This window comes from Ovis canadensis, chromosome 13 (genome assembly GCF_042477335.2).
Source record: "Ovis canadensis isolate MfBH-ARS-UI-01 breed Bighorn chromosome 13, ARS-UI_OviCan_v2, whole genome shotgun sequence".
Classification (NCBI taxonomy): Eukaryota; Metazoa; Chordata; class Mammalia; order Artiodactyla; family Bovidae; genus Ovis; species Ovis canadensis.
In genome coordinates, this window is record NC_091257.1 from 46203788 (window position 1) to 46227588 (window position 23801).

The 23801-nt window shown below is 40.0% G+C and overlaps 1 protein-coding gene across 1 annotated transcript in view; it reads right to left on the reverse strand.

Annotated features, from left to right (window-relative positions):
* CUBN (cubilin) overlaps nt 1-23801 on the reverse strand; it is a 273943-nt gene that overhangs the window by 171651 nt on the left and 78491 nt on the right. The window contains exons 23-27 of the mRNA XM_069547580.1: nt 22266-22458; nt 19313-19473; nt 18698-18879; nt 17326-17482; nt 15786-15973 (exon numbers count right to left, since the gene is read on the reverse strand). Of these exons, the coding sequence (XP_069403681.1) occupies nt 15786-15973; nt 17326-17482; nt 18698-18879; nt 19313-19473; nt 22266-22458 (881 nt within the window). The remainder of the gene's footprint in view (nt 1-15785; nt 15974-17325; nt 17483-18697; nt 18880-19312; nt 19474-22265; nt 22459-23801) is intronic.

The following is a 23801-nucleotide window of genomic DNA, read 5'->3' on the forward strand; positions in this document are numbered from 1 at the left end:
CACAGCCTTTCCTCTGCCAACTATACTATTGTGAAGCATTCAACATTAAAAAAAATTATTCTGCCTGCTAAGAGCCTCACCATCTGCTACAGAGGGACTCAGAAACAGGGAAACCATAGATGCTGGAGCTGGAAGGACCCAGAGCACAACCACACACTCTTTTCCAATTGAGGGAGGGTGAGAAAAGAAAGCTTGTTCAATAAGTAAGAAATCTTGTTCAATAAGTAAGTCCGTGTAAGAACTGAAGGGTGTAAGATGTCACTTTTGGACTTGCCTGGTCATCACTTCATGGGAAAGAGATGGGGAAACAGTGGAAACAGTGTCAGACTTTATTTTGGAAAATCATTGCAGATGGTGACTGCAGCCATGAAATTAAAAGATGCTTACTCCTTGGAAGAAAAGTTATGACCAACCTAGACAGCATATTCAAAAGCAGAGACATTACTTTGCAGACTAAGCTCCGTCTAGTCAAGGCTATGGTTTTTCCAGTGGTCATGTATGGATGTGAGAGTTGGACTGTGAAGAAGGCTAAGTGCTGAAGAATTGATGCGTTTGAACTCTGGTGTTGGAGAAGACTCTTGAGAGTCCCTTGGACTGCAAGGAGATCCAACCAGTCCATTCTGAAGATCAGCCCTAGGATTTCTTTGGAAGGAATGATGCTAAAGCTGAAACTCCAGTACTTTGGCCACCTCATGTGAAGAGTTGACTCATTAGAAAAGACTTTGATGCTGGGAGGGATTGGGGGCAGGAGGAAAAGGGGACAACAGAGGATGAGATGGCTGGATGGCATCACTGACTCAATGGATGTGAGTTTGAGTGAACTCTGGGAGCTGGTGATGGACAAGGAGGCCTGCCATGCTGCAATTCATGGGGTCGCAAAGAGTCAGACACGATTGAGTGACTGAAGTGAACTAAACTGAACTGGTAGTACAATAGTTAAGGGGCTTCCCAGGTAGCTTAGCTGGTAAAGAATCTGCCTGCAATGCAGGAGACTCTGGCTCTATCCCTGGGTAGGGAAGATCTCCTGAAGAGGGGATAGGCTACCCACTCCAGTATTCTTGGGTTTCCCTGGTGACTCAGATGGCAAAAAATTCACCTGCAATGCGGGAGACCTGGATTTGATCCCTGGGTTGGGAAGATCCCCTGGAGAAGGGAAAGGCAACCCATCCCAGTATTCTGGCCTGGAGAATCCCATGGACAGAGGAGCCAGGTGGTCTAAGTCCATGGGGTCACAAAGAGTCAGATATGACTGAGCAACTAAGCACAGCACAGTAGCACAATAGTTAAGAATCCACCTGCCAATGCAGGGGACACTTGATCCCTGGCTTGGGATGATCCCATATGCACTGGAGCAACTAAGCCCATACGCTGCAACTACTGAGCCTGTGCACCTAGAGGTGGTGCTCTACAACTGAAGCCACCACAATGAGAAGCCCACAGACTGTAATGGCAAGTAGCCCCTGCTGGCCCCAAACAGAGAGCCTGCTTTCAGCAACAGAGACCCAGCACAGCCATAAATAAATAATTTTTTAAAAATATGTCATTTTTGACAAAATTCTGAAATGTTGCAGGTGGAAATTGTTCCCATTGTAAAAAGTAGTCAATCAGTGTAATTAATCGAAATTCACAGTAACTCCTAACTTTTTGATTCAGCTTTCTGATCGACACCTTCTCCTTCATGCCCTGTGCCTGTTGGATGGTAGAAGGGGCCTTACATGCATGCACTTAATGCCTGTGGTCTGAGGAGCAAAGTGAGCTGAGGACCACCGGGAAAGGAAGTGTGCAAACAGCACTTTCAAGTTTTGAGCATCTAATGGAATTTTCACTGGCTTCCAGGTAGTGTGGAAATTATTGGTAGGGCTGATTATTATTTATCCTGATCCTGTCCTTCATGTTTGAGAGGCTATTGAGAGGGAAAACACAATTTCTTTTGAATCTGAGAGCAAAGGCTCTCTTTTGAAGTCTAGTGTGTTTGCCTCATTAACGGCAACAAATTAATGCAACTACGTGAAAATTCTTCACTGTGAGGGATGGTGAGAAATGATCAGCATTTTTTAAGGAAAGGGATTTTCGTCATACTGAAATAAACATCTCTCCTTTTAAATTTTGTAATTTAAAAAGTCACATTTTACTTGGGCAACTGTGGAGTCTTCAAAGTCTTCTAAAATGCTTCTTGTTATAATTAATGACACTACAAAGTATTTGGCGGATATGCTTCATTCTAAACTCCTTTGAATCCAGATCCTGCTCTGTCCAATGCTAGAGAGGCCTCAACTGAATCATTTGGCACACTGTTTTCACTTTTTATGTGCGGTTTTGAATAGCAGTTGTCCTTAGAATTGAAACAGCTTATCTCTGAATTCTAAGCAACATGCCAGCCATCCTAGAAGCAAACTTCCTCTAACAGACAGTTCCAGGAAGCATGACTCATCTGCTCAGGAAGTGTTTAAGGAGGTGCCATGATAACAGAGTCAGTGCAGGCCCACTGCGGCTACCACATCGCATCTCCTCCACTTCTCTGCTTTTCTTTGGCCAGCAAATGGGATTTTAACTACACCACTCTTAGATTCAGATAACACCCAATCCCTGTGGCTTTGGGAGGAAATCTGAGAGGCCAGAGAAGGGAAGCCCTGCTTTCAACACAGAGCCAGTCTAAGCTAGTCACATTGGGAAGGCTGTTTTGGAAACTGTAGCTTTTCATTTGCTGCAAAATGTTTTAGAACAACAAATTATCCATAAAATTGTGTTTATGTTAAAAAATAATAAATAATATTTATTAGCACTTACCCTGTGCTGAGTATCATTCTAAGCCCTTTCCATGTATTATCTAATTTTTTGTGTGCTCAGTCACTTCAGTCATGTCTGACTCTGCAGCTATGGACTGTAGCCCTCCAGACTCCTCTGTCCATGGGATTCTCCAGACAAGAATACTGGAGTGGGTTACCATGCCCTCCTCCAGGGAATCTTCCCAACCTAGGAATCGCACCCATTGCAGGCAGCTTCTTTACCCACTGAGCCAAACTTCATTTTTAAATTTTTTTTTTTTTTTACCTCTTAACCCACTCCAGTACTCTTGCCTGGAAAATCCCATGGACGGAGGAGCCTGGTGGGCTGCAGTCCATAGGGTCACTAGGAGTCGGACACGACTGAGCAACTTCATTTTCACTTTTCAGTTTCATGCATTGGAGAAGGAAATGGCAACCCACTCCAGTGTTCTTGCCTGGAGAATCCCAGGGACAGGGGAGCCTGGTGGGCTGCCGTCTATGGGGTTGCACAGAGTCGGACACGACTGAAGCGACTTAGCAGCAGCAGCAGCAGTTAAGTTTCCAAGCTTACTAAGTGAGAGTATTGAGAAGTGGTAATTGTCTAAGGCCATATGATTTTTAAAATTTATTTATTTGTGGCTGTGCTGATCTTTGCTGCTGCTCGCAGGCTTCTCTAGTTGTGGTAAGAGGGGATACTCCCTAGTTATGGTGCTCAGGGGTCTCATTGTGGTGGCTCTTGTTGTGGAGCATGGGTTGTAGGTACACACGCTCAGTAGTTGTGGCAGATCGGCTTTAGTTGCTCTGAGGCATGTAGGATTTTCCAGGACAAGGGATCAAACCTGTGTTCCCTGCATCAGCAGGCAGATTCTTATCCACTGGACCACCAGGGAAGCCCCATGTATTACCTGCTTTAAAATTCCAGTAGCCCTATTATGCAGATACTATTGTTATCTCCGTCTTAGAGCTCTGGAAATTGAGGCATAGAGAAGTAATTCAACATTTTGAAAGGCATCAACAACTCAAGAATTGCTCTTGTTTCCTTCATTGGCAATTAGTTTTTAAAATAAGAATTGTTAAAACACACACACACACACACACACACACAGCAAAATCCTTATTCTCTGTGATAACAGAGAGTAACAAAAATAATTTTTTAAGTTACAGTGCTAACACCCAAAACTCCTGTTAGTCAATGGAATTGGCATTTCTTCATTATATTTCTTAATAGAGCTTGGAGTGAAATAAGTGGACCAAAATGTTGGCTTTCCCATTTATCCTTTGTGAGAATTGTCAAATGCATTATGGAAGCAGGCTATAGACAGAAAACAAGAAGACAATTAAATGTCTTGAGAGATGAACCATTAATTATATCTCAGCCCCTAAAGAATTAAATGCTCTCTATTTAGGAATTTCTTTATACCTAACTGGACTTTCTAGGTGGTGCTAGTGGTAAAGAACCCACCTGTCAATGCAGGAGATATAAGAGACGTGCATTTGATCCTGAAGTCAGGAAAATCCCTTGCAGAAGGAAATGACAACCCAGTCCGGCATTCTTGCCTGGGAAATCCCATGGACAGAGGAGTCTGGCGGACTACAGGCCATGGAGTCACAAAGAGTTGGACACAACTGAAGCGAAATAGACACTTTACCATCTGAGCCACCAGGGAAGTCCCGTTTGCCTTGACAGTTCCTCAACCACAGCTTCCTTTACTGAAACCTCCAGCTCTGCAACACTTTGTCCAGTTACTCTTCCTCAGAAACCCTGGATAATATTCCTGATAGCGTTTAACGCAACTTGTGACTAAATTGGTATACTGTTGCAAACTGACTAAGGGCTTCCCTGGTGGTTTAGCAGTAAAGAATCTGCCTGCCAGTGCAAGAGACATGGGTTCTATCCCTGGATTGGGAAGATCCTCTGAAGGAGAACAGGGTAACCCACTTCAGTATATTTTGCCTGGAGAATCCCATGACAGAAGAGCCTGATGGGCAATAGTCCATGGGGTCTCAAAGAGGTGGACACAACTTAGTGACTAAACAACAACAGTAACAATAATAAATTGATTAACATCTGTCTCCTCCATGAAAACAAGGAAAACTGATGCTAAAACAGTTGTATTTCCACAGCCTATGTGTCTAAAATATATTTAAGTGATTGAATGTGTGGATAAATAAATGAGCAATGCCTAGTTAGGACGGTAAAAGCCTGAGGAAGTACTACAGCAAAAACAGAACAAAACAGATCCTGTTCCATTGTGTTTGGTTCAGCATTTCTCAAATTTATGAGAACACTGGTCTCTTTATTTGTAAGACATCTGTCAACGTGTGTGGCAGAGAGAGCTATGTGATTTCCCCAAATGCAGTTCCCCTTTGTCTGCATTCCTGAGCCACTATACGGAAGGTGAAGGAACACCTGAATTGGTCTCCAACATGACTGAGAAGTAAACTTGTATTGTACTAAGCATCTGAGCATTTCTGAGATCTCCATAAAACAGCTAGTATTCTTTCCTGTGCTCAGTTGCTCAGTCGTCTCCAACTCTTCGTGACCCCCTGGACTATAGCCCACCAGGCTCCTCTGTCCATGGAATTTCCCAGGCAACAATACTGGAGCAAGTTGCCATTTCCAGAGGATCTTCCTGACCCAAGGATTGAACCCATGTCTCCTGCGTCTCCTGCATTGACAGGCAGATTCTTTACCTCTGAGCCACCTGGAGAGCCCACAGTATTCCTTAATCAGGCCTGTGGGCCTGATGCTGCAGAGACGTAGTTACGGAAAATACTGCTCAGGCTGCAAACTTGGACAACTTGAGTGTAAGACTGGAAGACTGATGGACTTCAGTGATGTTCTCAAGGATGCTTTTCATTAGCAGCGCACTGTTTTGTTGCTGAAAGGAGGACATGGAAGTGCAAAAAGCAATGATATAAATATCTGGGGAAGATAACATTAGAAAGAGAATTTGGCAAGGGATGAAGTGAATCTTATAAAGGCTACAGAGAAATACATTTGTCAGAAGTCACTGACATAATTGAGAGGACTTGAAATGGACATAACGGGAAAGGGAAGGCATTAGAAAGAATGTTGAAATGATATATGGAAGATGATAGTGGCAAAGGTGTCAAATAAAGAAGGTGGGGAGGAAGTTTAGAGTCAGAATTCACACACTGCAAAGTGAATCTGACATTTTAATGTACGAGATAAATATGATAGCATCAGTAAGCCTTAGTGAATCAAAGCATATAATGTATGCTTGATTTTGTACAGCTTTGGCTGTAGCAATGGAAAAGAAAGCCCTTATGAAAAAGAAACATGGAACAGCCCTTGAAGGTATATGCTAAGAAGACACCTATTATAATCCTTACAACTTCACAGGAGAGAGTTTTGAAGTGAGGATGAAACGTGCTGTCGCGATGGAAGTGGGCTGCAGACAGTGGCCCCAGCTGCTAAGCTGAGGCTAATGGAGGGTTTGCTCTGTTGGGACCCCTGGGGATTTTGACAGAATGGGGCTCGGATGGGGTCTAGGGTCTATGAATATATTTTTAAACAAGTTACCTAAATGATTCTGGGATGAAGCCAGATTTAGTAGGCGGATTTAGTAGATTTAGTAGCCAGATTTAGTAGATTTTGTGGGGGCTTTATCCTCCACATCACCTTCTTCCTCAGCAGAAGTTTTTTGCTTTTTTCTTTTAAAGGAAAGATATCAACACTAGTGGAGCAAAAAGACACCAGGAATGGCAGAGGTCAGATGTCTACGTGGACATCTCACAGGTGTCTTGTTCTTAAAAAAAAGCATGCTGTTTGCTGAATTCTTTATATTCTGTACTCTGTCAGAGAGAGCTGAGTGAAGCGATGCGCTCTCCTGAACTAATCCTGACCAGCAGAGACGTGGCTGTGACTGTAGAAATGAACAAGCCATTACGAGAGAGTGATTGATCCATTTCCTCCGAGCCTGTGATGACATGTCAGTCATGGGCATGAGGCGTTAGGGAGAGAGATTCTGAAAGGAGATATGAGGACATGGACCAAAAAAAAAATTTTTTAACTAAAAAATTAATGAAAGAACAAAGAAATTCAATAGAAAAAGGAAATTCAAGAAAAAAGACATACTCTTAAAAAAAATTAAACTCTGTCCACAAAATCAGGAATAATCTGGGGGTTGGGGTAGGTAAGAAAAGGGAAACCCTCTGAAGAACTCAGTCTAAGAAAAAAACCCATGGACCTACATGGTAGCTTTCTGACCATCCCACGAGCACACACACAAATTAGCTAAACTTTGGGATATGGCGCAGTTAGAAAGAAATGTCTACTTTTTTTAAGCTATGATTGGGGCAAAAGAAAGATGAAATGTGAGTTGGACCAATGCTTAGAGAAGACAGTGTAACATGATGAAGGTGAAGTAGAAAGACACCTCTATGATTTTGAAACTGGGAGAAGAAACAGGAAATCCAATTTAGAGAATAAGACTGTCAGTGCCTTTAAAAGAATTTTCCCATGCTTAAGTGCATTACACCGTATAGTCCTGGGAGGTATGGTCACTACAGAACAAATTGTGTAATCTTGCTCACTTCATAGGCAATTCAAACCACACTTCAGGGGAACCCCCTGGTGGTCCAGTGGCTAGGACTCCACACTTTCACTCTTGACAGCCCAGGTTCAACACTTAGTTGAGGAACTAAGATCACACAAGCCGCAAAAAGAGAACACAGCCAAAAAAGAGAACAAAAGGCTTTAGCATACCGGCAGAATCCATGCATGTCCCGCTGAAAGGTCTTGCCTCTTTCCACAGATGTGAACTATGAGCAACTCAGGCCAGAGGGCTAGACCTTCCTGCCCCTGGTCAGAGCTGGTAATACTGAACAGAGGGGCACTTATCCATTGACAGCTAGATCCTTGCCTTGTTGTCAGACTCAAAGAGATGAGCACCTGGTGACAGATGTAACCTGTCACCAAGGGAAAGTCAAGTTGTTTGTAGGCACCTGAGGCCCACAGCCTTGCAGTGTCATGGCTGGGGTGCCCTTTTTTAAGATGAATCTGTGAAACTGCAGAAACTCAGAGGAAGTTTTTGAGATGAAAAATGAGGCCAGAGTCTATGTTCACAGCAAGAAACAAGAAAGTCAGAAAAAGGAAGAAGGGAGTCATTCCTGAGCCTTCTTAGTCCCAGCCCTCTCCCAGCTTTTCAGTTGATCCCGTGTGTCATGAGGCTTCTTTCTCACTTTCCTAGGGTAAGAGCCATTTCACAAACACTAGTCTTTTCCCCATGGGTCAGTTTGAGTGTGTATCTACAACCAAGAGTATAAGGCAGAAGAGGGAACATAGGCAGATGCCAGAGGTCTGAAGAGAAAATGTCTTAACTTCCAAAATGTGGGAAAGATTTATTCTGGAATCTCAGAGATGAGTAAGATGGATGGTAATTTGGGGGAAAAATTCTACATTGGACCCTGATCATAAGTTGTCAGTATGAAGCAAAGATATAATAAATGATCACTGTTTCCCTATGCAAGTTCAGTTCAGTTGCTCAGTCATGTCTGACTATCTGTGACCCCAGGAATCGCAGCACGCCAGGCCTCCCAGCCCATCAACAACTCCCAGAGTTCACTCAGACTCACATCCATCGAGTCGGTGATGCCATCCAGCCATCTCATTCTCTGTCGTCCCCTTCTCCTCCTGCCCCCAATCCCTCCCAGCATCACAGTCTTTTCCAATGAGTCAACTCTTTGCATGAGGTGGCCAAAGTACTGGAGTTTCAGCTTCAGCATCATTCCTTCCAAAGAAATCCCAGGGCTGATCTTCAGAATGGACTTGTTGGATCTCCTTGCAGTCCAAGGGACTCTCAAGAGTCTTCTCCAACACCACAGTTCAAAAGCATCAATTCTTCAGTGCTCAGCTTTCTTCACAGTCCAACTCTCACATCCATACATGACCACTGGAAAAACCATAGCCTTGACTAGACAGACCTTAGTCGGCAAAGTAATGTCTCTGCTTTTGAATATGCTATCTAGGTTGGTCATAACTTTTCTTCCAAGGAGTAAGCGTCTTTTAATTTCATGGCTGCAGTCACCATCTGCAGTGATTTTGGAGCCCAGAAAAATAAAGTCTGACACTGTTTCCACTGTTTCCCTATCTATTTCCCATAAAGTAATGAGACCGGATGCCATGATCTTCGTTTTTTGAATGTCAAGATTTAAGCCAACTTTTTCATTCTCCTCTTTCACTTTCATCAGGAGGCTTTTCAGTTCCTCTTCACTTTCTGCCTTAAGAGTGGTGTCATCTGCATATCTGAGGTTATTGATATTTCTCCTGGAAATCTTGATTCCAGCTTGTGTTTCTTCCAGTCCAGCATTTCTCATGATGTACTCTGCATAGAAGTTAAATAAGCAGGGTGACAATATACAGCCTTGACGTACTCCTTTTCCTATTTGAAACCAGTCTGTTGTTCCAGTCCAGTTCTAACTGTTGCTTCCTGACCTACATACAGATTTTTCAAGAGGCAGGTCAGGTGGTCTGGTATTCCCATCTCTCTCAGAATTTTCCACAGTTTATTGTGATCTACACAGTCAAAGGCTTTGGCATAGTCAATAAAGCAGAAATAGATTTTTTCTGGAACACTCTTGCTTTTTCCATGATCCAGTGGATGTCGACAATTTGATCTCTGGTTCCTCTGCCTTTTCTAAAACCAGCTTGAACATCAGGAAGTTCACGGTTCACATATTGCTGAATTTTGAGCATTACTTTACTAGCATGTGAGATGAGTACAATTGTGCGGTAGTTTGAGCATTCTTCGGCATTGCGTTTCTTTAGGATTGGAATGAAAACTGATCTTTTCCAGTCCTGTGGCCACTGCTGAGTTTTCCAAATTTGCTGGTATATTGAGTGCAGCACTTTCACAGCATCATCTTTCAGGATTTGAAATAGCTCAACTGGAATTCCATCACCTCCACTAGGTTTGTTTGTAGTGATGCTTTCTAAGGCCCACTTGACTTCATATTCCAGGATGTCTGGCTCTAGATGAGTGATAACACCATTGTGATTATCTGGGTCATGAAGATCTTTTTTGTACAGTTCTTCTATGTATTCTTGCCACCTCTTCTTAATATCTTCTGCTTCTGTTAGGTCCATACCATTTCTGTCCTTTATCGAGCCCATCTCTGCATGAAATGTTCCCTTGGTATCTCTAATTTTCTTGAAGGGATCTCTAGTCTTTCCCATTCTGTTCTTTTCCTCTGTTTGCATTGATCGCTGAAGAAGGCTTTCTTATCTCTTCTTGCTATTCTTTGAAACTCTGCATTCAGATGCCTATATCTTTCCTTTTCTCCTTTGCTTTTTGCCTCTCTTCTTTTCACAGTTATTTGTAAGCCCTCCTCAGACAGCCATTTTGCTTTTTTGCATTTCTTTTCCATGGGGATGGTCTTGATCCCTGTCTCCTGTACAATGTCACGAACCTCATTCCATAGTTCACTCTATCTATCAGATCTAGTCCCTTAAATCTATTTCTCACTTCCACTGTATAATCATAAGGGATTTGATTTAGGTCATACCTGAATGGTCTAGCGGTTTTCCCTACTTTCTTCAATTTAAGTCTGAATTTGGCAATAAGGAGTTCATGATCTGAGCCACAGTCAGCTCCCGGTCTTGTTTTTGTTGACTGTATAGAGCTTCTCCATCTTTGGCTGCAAAGAATATAATCAATCTGATTTTGGTGTTGGCCATCTGGTGATGTCCATGTGTAGAGTCTTCTCTTGTGTTGTTGGCAGAGGGTGTTTGCTATGACCAGTGCATTTTCTTGGCAAAACTCTATTAGTCTTTGCCCTGCTTCATTCCGGATTCCAAGGCCAAATTTGCCTGTTACTCCAGGTGTTTCTTGACTTCCTACTTTAGCATTCCAGTCCCCTGTAATGAAAACGACATCTTTTTTGGGTGTTAGTTCTAAAAGGTCTTGTAGGTCTTCATAGAACCATTCAACTTCAGCTTCTTCAGTATTATTGGTTGTGGCATAGACTTGGATTACTGTGATATTGAATGGTTTGCCTTGGAAACGAACAGAAATCATTCTGTCGTTTTTGAGATTGCATCCAAGTACTGCATTTTGGACTCTTTTGTTGACCATGATGGCTACTCCATTTCTTCTGAGGGATTCCTGCCCGCAGTAGTAGATATAATGGTCATCTGAGTTAAATTCACTCATTCCAGTCCATTTTAGTTTGCTGATTCCTAGAATGTCGATGTTCACTCTTGCCATCTCTTGTTTGACCACTTCTAATTTGCCTTGATTTGTGGACCTGACATTCCAGGTTCCTATGCAATATTGCTCTTTACAACATCAGGCCTTGCTTCTATCACCAGTCACATCCACAACGGGGTATTGTTTTTGCTTTGGCTCCATCCCTTCATTCTTTCTGGAGTTATTTCTCCACTGATCTCCAGTAGCATGTTGGGCACCTACTGACCTGGGGAGTTCCTCTTTCAGTATCCTATCATTTTGCCTTTTTATACTGTTCATGGGGTTCTCAAGGCAAGAATACTGAAGTGGTTTGCCATTCCCTTCTCCAGTGGACCACTTTCTGTCAGACCTCTCCACCATGACCCGCCCATCTTGGGTGGCCCCGCCAGCATGGCTTAGTTTCATTGAGTTAGACAAGGCTGTGGTCCTAGTGTGATTAGATTGACTAGTTTTCCCTATGCAAAGGTCATGCTAAATAGCATGAATTTCTCTTGGTGACAGGGTCACTGAAGTGGTCAACTTGGGAGTTCCATGGAAAGTCCCAAGTGATAATTCTGAAAGAGAACACACGCGGAGTGTGTGTGGTGTCACGGCTTGGGGCATTGGCATGGAGCCACAGTGCCTGGTGGAAAGCCTGGCTCTGGTAATATAATCTGTGTGACTGTGGACAACTTGCCTTTGTCTTCGTTTCCTCACCTGTCAAATGAGAGCATGATATTTTCTACATCACACAGTTGCTTCAAGAATTATCTAATAAGTAATGCATTTGACAAATTATTATTACCAACTTCGTTTGAATGGTGCTTTCCCAAAAGTGTTCAATAACAGAAGCGTTTTAACCCAAGAAACCTATCATTTTAGAATACTTGAAACAGGTACCATCTTTCTGATATTTTATCAATTATTTTTTAAGAAGTCACAGGCCAATGAGTCTACATGCAAATAAATAATACTCTGAAGACCAGAGGATTTAGAGGAATCACCGTGAGATGGAATTCTGAGGCAAAATAGTCCAGTATAACTTACTAGAAATATCCTATGTTTGGCTATGAAGTCACTGCCAATTGTGTAAAAATGACCTGGAGACCACAGGTGTTTAATATCATCTAACACTACGACATGGCTAACAACAAACCTATTCAACCTCAGCCTGCAACACTAGAACACACAAACCAGATAATATAGTCCAATGCCAAGTTAGTAGGAAAACTGAATCCAATCCTGGACCACGTTTGGAGAGACACTGACATACCAGGGAGCAGGAAGCAGAGGGCGTCCCATGGGAGCTGACCTTTCTGGACCCTTGGGAGCATCCCTCCTTGCTTATTACTGTCGCCTTCTATTCTAGTCTCTTCCTTCAGCTTCCACGACACAAAAGCCTCTTGGTTTTCCTCCATCCTTGGCTCCCCACACACAGGCTCCCAGAACCAACACAGTTTCTGGATTTCCTGTACATTTCTGTGCTGATTTTTCCCAAATCCATTACTTTTGTTTGTATTTTCAATACTGATTTTAAAACTTCTTTTTCCAGATACAGCCCTGGTCTCAAAATAAAAATGAAAAAGCACAATCAAGTAATAAAATACAAAAAGAATTCTAAGGTTGACTTCCTAAAACTGCAGGGGCAACACAGCCTTACTCCTTTAAGCAAATGACCCTTCCTCCCACTAAGTCTTTTATTTCCAAATCTGAATCCTTTCATTCCACCCAGAGGACAAAGGAATAGAGGATTGATTCGTTTCCCGGTGGGATCTTTACCACCCCACACGTCTCAGCAAAGCTGGGCGCAGTGTCTGACCAGCACCTAATCAAGTCCTTGCATAGTTTCAGTTCTGTTAATTGAAAGTAACTCAATTCTGGCTGCAGTCACAGCTACTCACTTTGAACTTGGCTAAATCACTTGAAAAAAACCCTTGAACTAGAAGTTATAAAATAATGGAAGCTAGGTTTCATGTTTGTGGCTATTCTCTCCGTTAATGGTCATTTGTACTTTTAGAATTTCCATCACAAGCCAGCCATTGTAGCAATTGCTTTGGTCTTGCCCCTTGGCTTACAGAAATGGAAAACATCTCCTCCCTCTGGCAACAGTGTCATTCTTTGGAAGGCTTAGCTGAACTTCTGGTTCTCATTTTGTATTTTTGTGGCTTTCACCATCACTGTTGCACAAGATACACGGCCCATCTATAACATCATCTGCGGAATGGCTCTGCTGTTGTTGGAACAAGTTTTCTAACACCTCCAAAAATTATCCGATGGACCATTTTGTTACCATTTCACCCTCAAGTAAGTCCAAAGAGGTGGAGTCTCGTCCCTGGAAAGGTTTCATCTCATTTGCTCCCACTCTTTCTGCCAAAGCCACCCTTAAAGCCCAGTACAAAAGCTTCCTGTTGGCCCCGCTCTCAGCATTGTGCTTTTATCAAATAAGGCGCCCAGCAGATTGGTAAACATGCAATACTCTGCACACCCATGAATTCTATTTTGGTATGTGCTCAAAGTGGTAGAATTAAAGTGAATGTGTAGAGATTACACAAAAATGCAGTTTGGAATTCAGTTCTTTCTTATAGCTTATCTTTCAGCTGATGCTAAAATATGGCTGTGATGTTCAGTTTAACCTGAACTTGCTGAACTCCCATAAGACTTCAATTCTGTAATCAGGGCCTGGGCTACAAAGTTAGCTGGAGATAGTTCTCACCTTCAAAAAGCTTACAGTCCAGTAGGGCATGTGGGTACAATCACACATGGTAAAAATATGATATAACAAACTGCTATGTCTGTGGTATGAACAAGCGGCTTTGAAAGAAACTTTTGTATTTTTTCCTAAAGAATGAACAAAATCTGACCATGTGAAGAAAAGAAGATGATCGCTCCAGGTAAATGGAATGAGACAAATATGCCATCGTCAAGTTGTGAAGACTGCCTGAGCACTAGATCGAGAAAGTAAAGTGAAGTGAAAGCCACTCAGTCGTGTCTGACTCTCTGCGACCCAGTGGGCTGTAGCCTGCCAGGCTCCTCTGTCCATGGAATTCTCTAAGCAAGAATACTGGAGTGTGTAGCTGTTCCTTCCCTTCTCCAGGAGATTTTCCCAACCCAGGGATTGAACCCAGGGGATTCTTCACCATCTGAGCCACCAGGGAAGCCTAAGAATACTGGAGTGGATGGCCTATCCCTTCTCCAGCAAATCTTCCTGACCCAGGAATCAAACTAGGGTCTCCTGCACTGCAGGTAGATTCTTTACCAGCTGAGCTACCAGGGAAGCCCACAGATTGAGGAAAGGGGATTTGAAAATCTCTGTGAAGTTTGTGCTTTTTTAATGTTTGTTTCATGTTGTCTCATGTTTTCTTTGACTACTAGTAAATATAACTTTCTGGTGGCTAAACACTGTGGTTACTATTTCTCTAATACTGAGTTTTTCTAAATATAAAGCAAGATTTTTTTTAACCCTCAAAAATATCCTTCAAAGGCAAGGAATCCATATATTAATATTCAGCACCTTACTAAGTCTCTCACAGCTTTCTCTTCTTTGCTTTGAAAAACGAAAGTGCTATTTGGAAAAGATATGATAATCTCAAATGACCTCCATCAATGCTAGCTTTTTTTTTTTTTTAAGAATTGCTTAAAAAGAGGGTTAAAACACTTTTACAAAGGTAAAGGCTTTTTCTGTGATTCCCACACCACCGCCCCCTCCCCCACCCTGGGACTATGTCCTGAAAGTTACACACACTGGATGGTGAAAGTCTTTGCAAGCAAGACTTCCAAAAATCACTGTCTATCTTAAAGAGAACGATACTCAATTATTAAGTTGTGGATAGAAGGGATACAGGAAATGTCCTAATGTTATCAGAGCGGGGACTGGCCTCTTAGAAAAGATCTCTAGTGAAAACATTATATGTGGATTAGAAGTATTACATGCTAGCATGGAGATGGAGATAAAGATGATGTGTTAAGTGACTCAAAAGTGATTTTATTAATGATGAGAACTAGATGTCAAAATATATGTAAACAGTCTGAATAAAATTGTTTTATGAAAGTGGAAACTAACATTCTAAATTAATACAATGGCTTATAAAATATATAATTTTATATATGATTATATAATTACATTAATAAAGAAAGATAAGTAACCACCTAACTTTTCAATCTATACCTCCACAAAGTTGCATATTCAAATCAACAAGAAAGCTTTGGTAAATAAAATATTTTATCATAAAAGTAGCATATTACCTTCTATTTGGAGGTACCTAATTTTCCAGCAACTTTCATTGCATAGCATTGAATACAGAAAGTTCAATAAATGCTACTTGTGGTCATTATTATAACAAACAGAAACTTCCATTTTACAAAGAGAAAAATTAACTGAAATGAACTCAGGTGTAAAAATAAAACACAAGAATCAAAACCATGATTCCCAGTATCAGCTTAATTAGGTATTAAAGTCATGATATTTAAATACTTTCTGATCTCTCTTTATAAATAAGAACAAACAAAAAATAACCAATAAAACCAGAAGTTTTTCTTCTACTTCTGCATTTTTTAGGTAAGATGAGGTTACTCAGTCCAGAAGTTACATTGAAACCTCAAAACACAGATAGTTATTTGTACATATAATTTAATGGATTAAATATCTTTATTATGATGATGATGCAATGAAAGAGACATGAAACACATCTGTCCACATACCATGTATAGTCAGCATATTACAGTCATATAGGACAGGGTGAATGGTTTGGTTCTGCAAAGCATGATAACTTACCTTGGTTTGTTAACTTGAACAGAAAATGCAGTGATTATTTAGCTTCAGAATACATACCTCTAAGTAGTCACTGGAGCAGTTTGTGTAATATTCCAATTCAAATGCTAAAAACATATAATTCACAGTGTTTCCAGTTGTTGCTTGGATGGTCCAATTGCAACGCTGGTTGACCGAATAGGGATTTGGATAATGTATACTCTCTAAGATGCCATAGGTTTGATTCACAATCACCACGTTCTCACATGCTGGGAAAAATAACAATGACTGTTAACCACTATCATACGTTATCATAATTGCCCCAAGATGTGTATGATTTTTCTACAGGAAAACATCTATGTTAAAAAGAAACATATATATGTATGTATACACAAACACACACGTGCATACAAACAAATAGATGCATACATACACAGGTAGCTGGTGCAGCATTTTTATATGGAAATGGTCTCCATTTAGAACAAATGTGAAATAATATTTAAATGAATTCATAAACTTTAAAGTGTCATGAAAATTGCCTGTGTTAAAATTGGCATCATGTTCCTGTGAATTGGTGCAGAGCAGAATAGCATAGCCTGACTCACACATCAGTCTAATTTGTTTGTTTAGAAAAGTGTATTAAACATTCTATGCTTCTGTTTTTCTAACTTTAGCATTTGGAAGAGACAGAAATCTTGACCTTTAAATTCAACAGTTTAGAAACACAAAGTCTTATGTGAGTGCTAAAAATGATTAACAACATGGCTTTGTTCAACATTCAAAAGTCAGCATGAAATTCATAATAAAGACTCTGTTATTCCTCTAGTTAGTCATCAGGAAGATTCAATTGAATAGAAGCAATGTAAAAGATTTGAAGAAGAAATGAAAACATTAAATTTTGAAAAAAAAAGTCTTCAATCCGATGGTGGCATTTTCTTTAGCTGAGTTTTCAACACAGCCATACTAGGCACTTCTACGTATGGCTAGTCTTGGGAGCCACAGCCAAATTCCACCAAACTTAATGACTTGAATGAGGCTTAGGTATGCCTTTTCTCCAGTCTTTTTCATATCGTATGATGTGTAATAAAAAAGAATGCGAAAATAAATATATTGAAAAACTGCCACTGAAAAATGTGGTTCGTAGTTGCATTTCTCCTACATTGCTTCTTGACAGGCGACTGGGACACCATTTGCAAGACACTGAGGTCAACAGTTTCCCTCAATAAAATTTAACTACCTTTTGAGATAGAAGACAAAAACAATAGTGTTGGATAACTTTGTATAATGGAATAGTGTCCCATTATTGACAGTCCCAATTAGAAGACTGTCATGTTTAATTCAGATGAAAACCCATTAGCTGCTAACCAGTTACACCAATCTTTAAATTGTGGCTATCTCAGCAAATTCTTCTTCCAGGTTTCTGAGCTTACCACATGTGTTAGTTACATGACATTATACTCAATATGTAAGCATTTCTCTATCAAACAGAGTTAAACTTTTTCATAAGGAGCTAAGATTTATTTCAGTTGCTCAAACCAATGGGTTACACTTCTTTCAATTTGCTTCATTCAAGAGACTGAATACCCACTGCAGTCACTGAGCAACCAATACACACACTTACTCTGCTGGTATTTGACCAGGAAGCCACCTCCTTGCTGGCCTTCATCTGTCCTCAGTTTTAAAGACATGCTGTCTCCACTGGAACGGATGACAGGTGGTTTCTCATTCCCACAAAGCTGAGTTAACAGATGAGAGCTGGTACTTGACCCATCATATACCTTTAAGAAAACATTTTATTGTTTGTTTATTTCTTTGTTTTCTTGTCATGCCACAAGGCATGCAAGATCTTAGTTCCCTGACCAGGGAACAAACTTGTGCCCCCTGCAATGGAAGTGCAGAGTCTTAATCACTAGACCACCAAGGAAGTTCCAAGAAAATATTTTAAATGTCAGATGGTTATGACTGTAAACATTATCTAAATGACTCTGCAATTCTTGATAAGTGGGGAAGAAATACAAAATGATATAACAATAGAAGAGCCCTGAATCAAATATCTTATAAAATTGTATTTAAATGTTTATAAACTTGAGCTATGTACTCAAGCTGTGGCTGTATATAAGAGTAAGGGAGAGAACCTAGCCTGAAATGTAAAGATTGAAAATAAAGGATTATTACATGTTTTTGAGACCATAGCTATTATCAGTAGTCTTCCTTGCTTTTTTATTTCATAGTTTATCATTTATGACACTCTAACACATTTTTTATTTAGATGGTTATTTAATGGAGATGGTGACTTACTGGTATTGTAAAAAGCTCTGTTTTATTGACTTCAGTTATCTTCTTTAATTCAACCTCTGACACAGTCCTCTAGATTGTTAGTTTTCAATACATATATAGAAATCATGTAGATAATAACTATGATAAATCTCATAACCCCTTTCAGGAGATTTTTAACCGTATCTTAATAGTCTATGCTGCTGCTGCTACTGCTAAGTCGCCTCAGTCATGTCCGACTCTGTGCGACACCATAGACAGCAGCCCCCCAGGCTCCCCCGTCCCTGGGATTCTCCAGGCAAGAACACTGGAGTGGGCCGCCATTTCCTTCTCCAGTGCATGAAAGTGAAAAGTGAAAGGGAAGTCGCTCAGTCATGTTTGACTCTTCGCGACCCCACGGACTGCAGCCCACCAGGCTTCTCCACCATGGGATTTTCCAGGCAAGAGTACTGGAGTGGGGTGCCATTGCCCTCTCCATTAACAGTCTATATTTAATATATTTTAAAGACTTAGTGTACCAAGCCATTCATTAATATATGCTGTACTTAGAAAGGTATTTTCATCAAATTTAAAAAAAAAATTTTATTTTGTTTAAGTTTTTAATGTGGATATTGTTTAAATGATCCCTTTCCCTGAATACCAGAAATAAAAAATGATGCATCGATGTGCACTGGGCAAGATGGGAGCAGTGAAAGCTACAAGTGAAACTTCATACATACAGCAAGATAGTCTTGACTACAATTTGGATGATACTCCAAATGGAAGTCTTCAAACTCCAGCAGGAACGGACTGCCATGGCTGGCCTTCAGCCACCAGGAGCACTCAGAGCTGTGATAGTAGGGCATCGGGTAGTTGGGGGACGTGAATGTGCCGGTGGACGTGGTGAGATTGCCTCCACAACCTGCGGGAGAAAGACTGGGGATAATACACAGTCTTCTCTTTCTGTAAAACGGAATTCTTTTGTCTATTTCAAACTGGTGCTACTGTCGCTCCCCTTAAAAACCAGGTTGCAAAACAACTCTGCACCACCAAAGACTAGTTGGCCTAAAATCTCAGTTCACATCAATGTACTTTCTTTTTCCCAACCAAGATGACCAGCTTGATGAACTATACCAGGGAATATGACATTTTCCCTTACTATGTCCTTCAAAAATAAAAACAAAAACAAAACAGCTAGGGTTAATTCAGAAATATTCACAATGTTGAAGTTTATTACAAATACTACTGACAAAATACAGCTAGGAAAAAAAAAATAGGTACAAGCACAGCAATCCAAGAATGAAAAATCCAATCAGATTGGACTCTCCAATAAAGGACAAGTCTTGGCCATTTACCTGTTAAGGACCCATCCCAGTAAGCCGAGAATCCAGGCCCAGAGCCGAAGAAGTCACTCTTAAATTTTAACCATAACTTGTTACTGTGGGAGATGATTCTTGGAGGTGAATTTGAGCCACAGTATTGCCCCAGGAGTGGTGAATTTTCATAACCTCCATTCCTGTGACAAAATATAGGTGTGATCATTTATTAGGTTATTAGGTTATAATATAAACATTTAACATTAATTAACTTTGAGATCAAAAACAGATCCATTTGTCAGTCAACCTCTCTCAGAAATATTCTAAAAACAATTGTAAGCTTTCAGTTTTTCGTTGTATTAAATAGCATGTGAATAACAATGAATAAAATCACCATCATTTATTGTTGACCTGAAATTTTATACACCCAATTACAAATGGAGAAGAAGTACTTAATCTTTTTCCTTTCAAATAAAGCATCTGGCAAATGTGTCACAGAACAAAAGATAAAAAAACAAAAATTATTAACAATATAAACAAATGTGGCTTAATTTTACAGAGACACTTGAATGTTTTTCTAATTTGAAAGTTTTCAAAATGTAATATATTTGACGTAGTTATGCATAGTTTTAAAAATACTTCCTTCCCTAAGAACTTTTGGGGTCTTAAATCTAGTTTACTATCTATAGTTTATAATCTGTATTTTCCAAGCCTAAAAAAAGATTCATTCAACCAATGACTGCTGATAATTAAGAAAATCATCTTATTTTAGCATTGTATGGTGGTGGTGTTCAATCGCTAAGTCATGTTCGACTCTTTGCAGCCCCATGAACTGCAGCATGCCGGGCTTCCCTGTCCTTCACTATGTCTGCTCAAACTCACGTGCATCGAGTTGGGGATGCCATTCAACCATCTCATCCTCTGTCACCCTCTTTTCCTCCTGCCATCAATCTTTCCCAGCATCAAGGAATTGTGATTTATTGTGTAAGTAGCTTACTTTACATCAGAGAACTAAATTTATTATAAAATAGTATAAGATTCTAGTCTTTTGAAATGCCAAATAAAAACTTTAACACAATTTTTTAAGGAATCTCCACACTGTTCTCCATAGTGGCTGTACTAGTTTGCATTCCCACCAACAGTGTAGGAGGGTTCCCTTTTCTCCACACCCTCTCCAGCATTTATTGCTTGCAGATTTTTGGATCGCAGACATTCTGACTGGTGTGAAGTGGTACCTCATTGTGGTTTTGATTTGCATTTCTCTAATAATGAGTGATGTTGAGCATCTTTTCATGTGTTTGTTAGCCATCCATATGTCTTCTTTGGAGAAATGTCTATTTAGTTCTTTGGCCCATTTTTTGATTGGGTCATTTATTTTTCTGGAATTGAGCTGCAGGAGTTGCTTGCATATTTTTGAGATTAGTTGTTTGTCAGTTGCTTCATTTGCTATTATTTTCTCCCATTCAGAAGGCTGTCTTTTCACCTTGCTTCTATTTTCCTTTGTTGTGCAGAAGCTTTTAATTTTAATTAGATCCCATTTGTTTATTTTTGCTTTTATTTCCAGAATTCTGGGAGGTGGATCATAGAGGATCCTGCTGTGATTTATGTCTGAGAGTGTTTTGCCTATGTTCTCCTCTAGGAGTTTTATAGTTTCTGGTCTTACATTTAGATCTTTAATCCATTTTGAGTTTATTTTTGTGTGCGGTGTTAGAAAGTGATCTAATTTCATTCTTTTACAAGTGGTTAACCAGTTTTCCCAGCACCACTTGTTAAAGAGATTGTCTTTACTCCATTGTATATTCTTGCCTCCTTTATCAAAGATAAGGTGTCCATATGTGTGTGGATTTATCTCTGGGCTTTCTATTTTGTTCCATTGATCTATATGTCTGTCTTTGTGCCAGTACCATACTGTTTTGATGACTGTGGCTTTGTAGTAGAGCCTGAAGTCAGGCAAGTTGATTCCTCCAGTTCCATTCTTATTTCTCAAGATTGCTTTGGCAATTCGAGGTTTTTTGTATTGGAAACAACCTAGATGTCCATCAGCAGATGAATGAATAAGAAAGCTGTGGTACATTTACACAATGGAGTATTACTCAGCCGTTAAAAAGAATTCATTTGAATCAGTTCTGATGAGATGGATGAAATTGGAGCCGATTATACAGAGTGAAGTAAGCCAGAAAGAAAAACACCAATACAGTATACTAACACATATATATGGAATTTAGAAAGATGGCAATGACGACCCTGTATGCAAGACAGGAAAAAAGACACAGCTGTGTATAACGGACTTTTGGACTCAGAGGGAGAGGGAGAGGGTGGGATGATTTGGGAGAATGGCATTCTAACATGTATACTATCATGTAAGAATTGAATCGCCAGTCTATGTCTGACGCAGGATATAGCATGCTTGGGGCCAGTGCATGGGGATGACCCAGAGAGATGTTATGGGGAGGGAGGTGGGAGGGGGGTTCATGTTTGGGAATGCATGTAAGAATTAAAGATTTTAAAATTTAAAAAAATAATTAATTAATTAAAAAAAAAAACTTTAACACAGATGGGCACCAAATTATTAGTCTAATTTAACTCGCTGCCATGATCTGGAAATCCCATGGACACAGAAGCCTGGTGGGCTATAGTCCATGGGGTCGCAAAAGAGTCAAACATGACATAGCAACTAAAACAACAATAATGATCTGGGGAGATATTAATATATACTTTAACTCACCTTTACTACAAATATAACTTTAAAAAATCCATCCTTTCAAAGCACTAAAGAATTAAAGAAAAAAGCCTTGCACTGAAATTCACAAGCCTTTCTGTTTTCCTACTGCTAAGTCAAGTTCCAAACGACAAACTTTACATCTTGTAAGAAAGAGCACAAAAAGGAGCTTCACAGAAAATTTTCTATATTTTTTTCTTATCCTTTCCAAGAAAAATTAAAAGTGAAAATAAATAAGAAAAAAAAAGATTATGATGAAATAAAGGTGCTTACCTGATTTCCACATAATCTGCTACACATGTGCTACCAATGGCATCCTCCAAGGAGAAGTTTGTGAAGTGTAATGCAATCTGTCGGCTGCTTTCCACTGTGATCCTATAAACGCATTCCAAGTTGTTGGGGTAAAAACGGGGGAAGTTTGGAGAAGTGAAAGTCCCAGATTCCTCTGTATAGTCGTTCAAGCATGCTGTAAAAAGAAACAGATCCCAAGAGGAAAAATAATTTACAAGACAATACATTTATAAGACATTTAGTTATATACACGTCATTAATTTATGCTAATATATTTGATTTTCAATATGCCATTCTGGGATGTTCAAAGAATGACTTCCTTTCAAAACAGTTTTCTAAATCTCAAAGGCAAAAACAATTACTAATAGTAAACCTAAGCTATATGGTGGAAGTAGTTACATGTAATCACAACTTTTTGGTTCTTGGAAGTACTTTAACTTTTTCTAATCCAAGCAGATTATCATAAACATTAAAACTAGGCTTACCTACAGAAATCACAGGGGAAGTCTTAGTGATAATTCAGTTCTTTCAAACTTTCTTTCAAAATGGTTTTTGTCAAAGCATGCATTTATGAGAAATGACAAAACCAGTACTCAGCCACATGGGGATGAATAGGAGACAAGACCCGGGGATGGGAATGATCTTGAATCAATGCCCAGTTCAGATACCACCAAGCTGTACAACCTTAGGCAAGCTACTTCATGTTCTGAGCCTCATCTCAAAAACGGAATGTAACTATTTTTAAGTATACACCCAGGGTCAGAGATAGTACAGTTAAAGGACTTGAACTTGGTATTGTTCATGCTTTATTGACTATGCCAAAGCTTTTGACTGTGTGGATCACATCAAACTATGGAAAATTCTTAAAGAAATAGGAATACCAGACCACCTGACCTACCTCCTCAGAAATCTGTATGCAGGTCAAGAAGCAACAGCTAGAACTGGCATGGGAAAACAGACTGGTTTCAAATAGGAAAAGGAGTACGTCAAGGCTGTATATTGTCACCCTGCTTATTTAACTTCTATGCAGAGTACATCATGAGAAATGCTGGAATGGATGAAGCACAGCTTGAATCAAGATTTCCAGGAGAAATATCAATAACCTCAGATATGCCGATGACACCACACTTATGGCAGAAAGTGAAGAAGAACTAAAGAGCCTCTTGATGAAAGTGAAAGAGGAGATTGAAAAAGTTGGCTTAAAGCTCAACATTCAGAAAACAAAGATCATGGCATTGGGTCCCATCACTACATGGGAAATAGATGGGGAAACAGTGGAAACAGTGTCAGACTTTATTTTGGGGGGGGCTCCAAAATCATTGCAGATGGTGACTACAGAAGTGAAATTAAAAGATACTTGCTCCTTGGAAGAAAAGTTATGACCAACCTAGACAGCATATTAAAAAGCAGAGACATTACTTTGCCAACAAAGGTCCATCTAGTCAAAGCTATGGTTTTTCCAGGAGTCATCTATGATTGTGAGAGTTGGACTCTAAAGAAAGCTGAGCACCAAAGAAC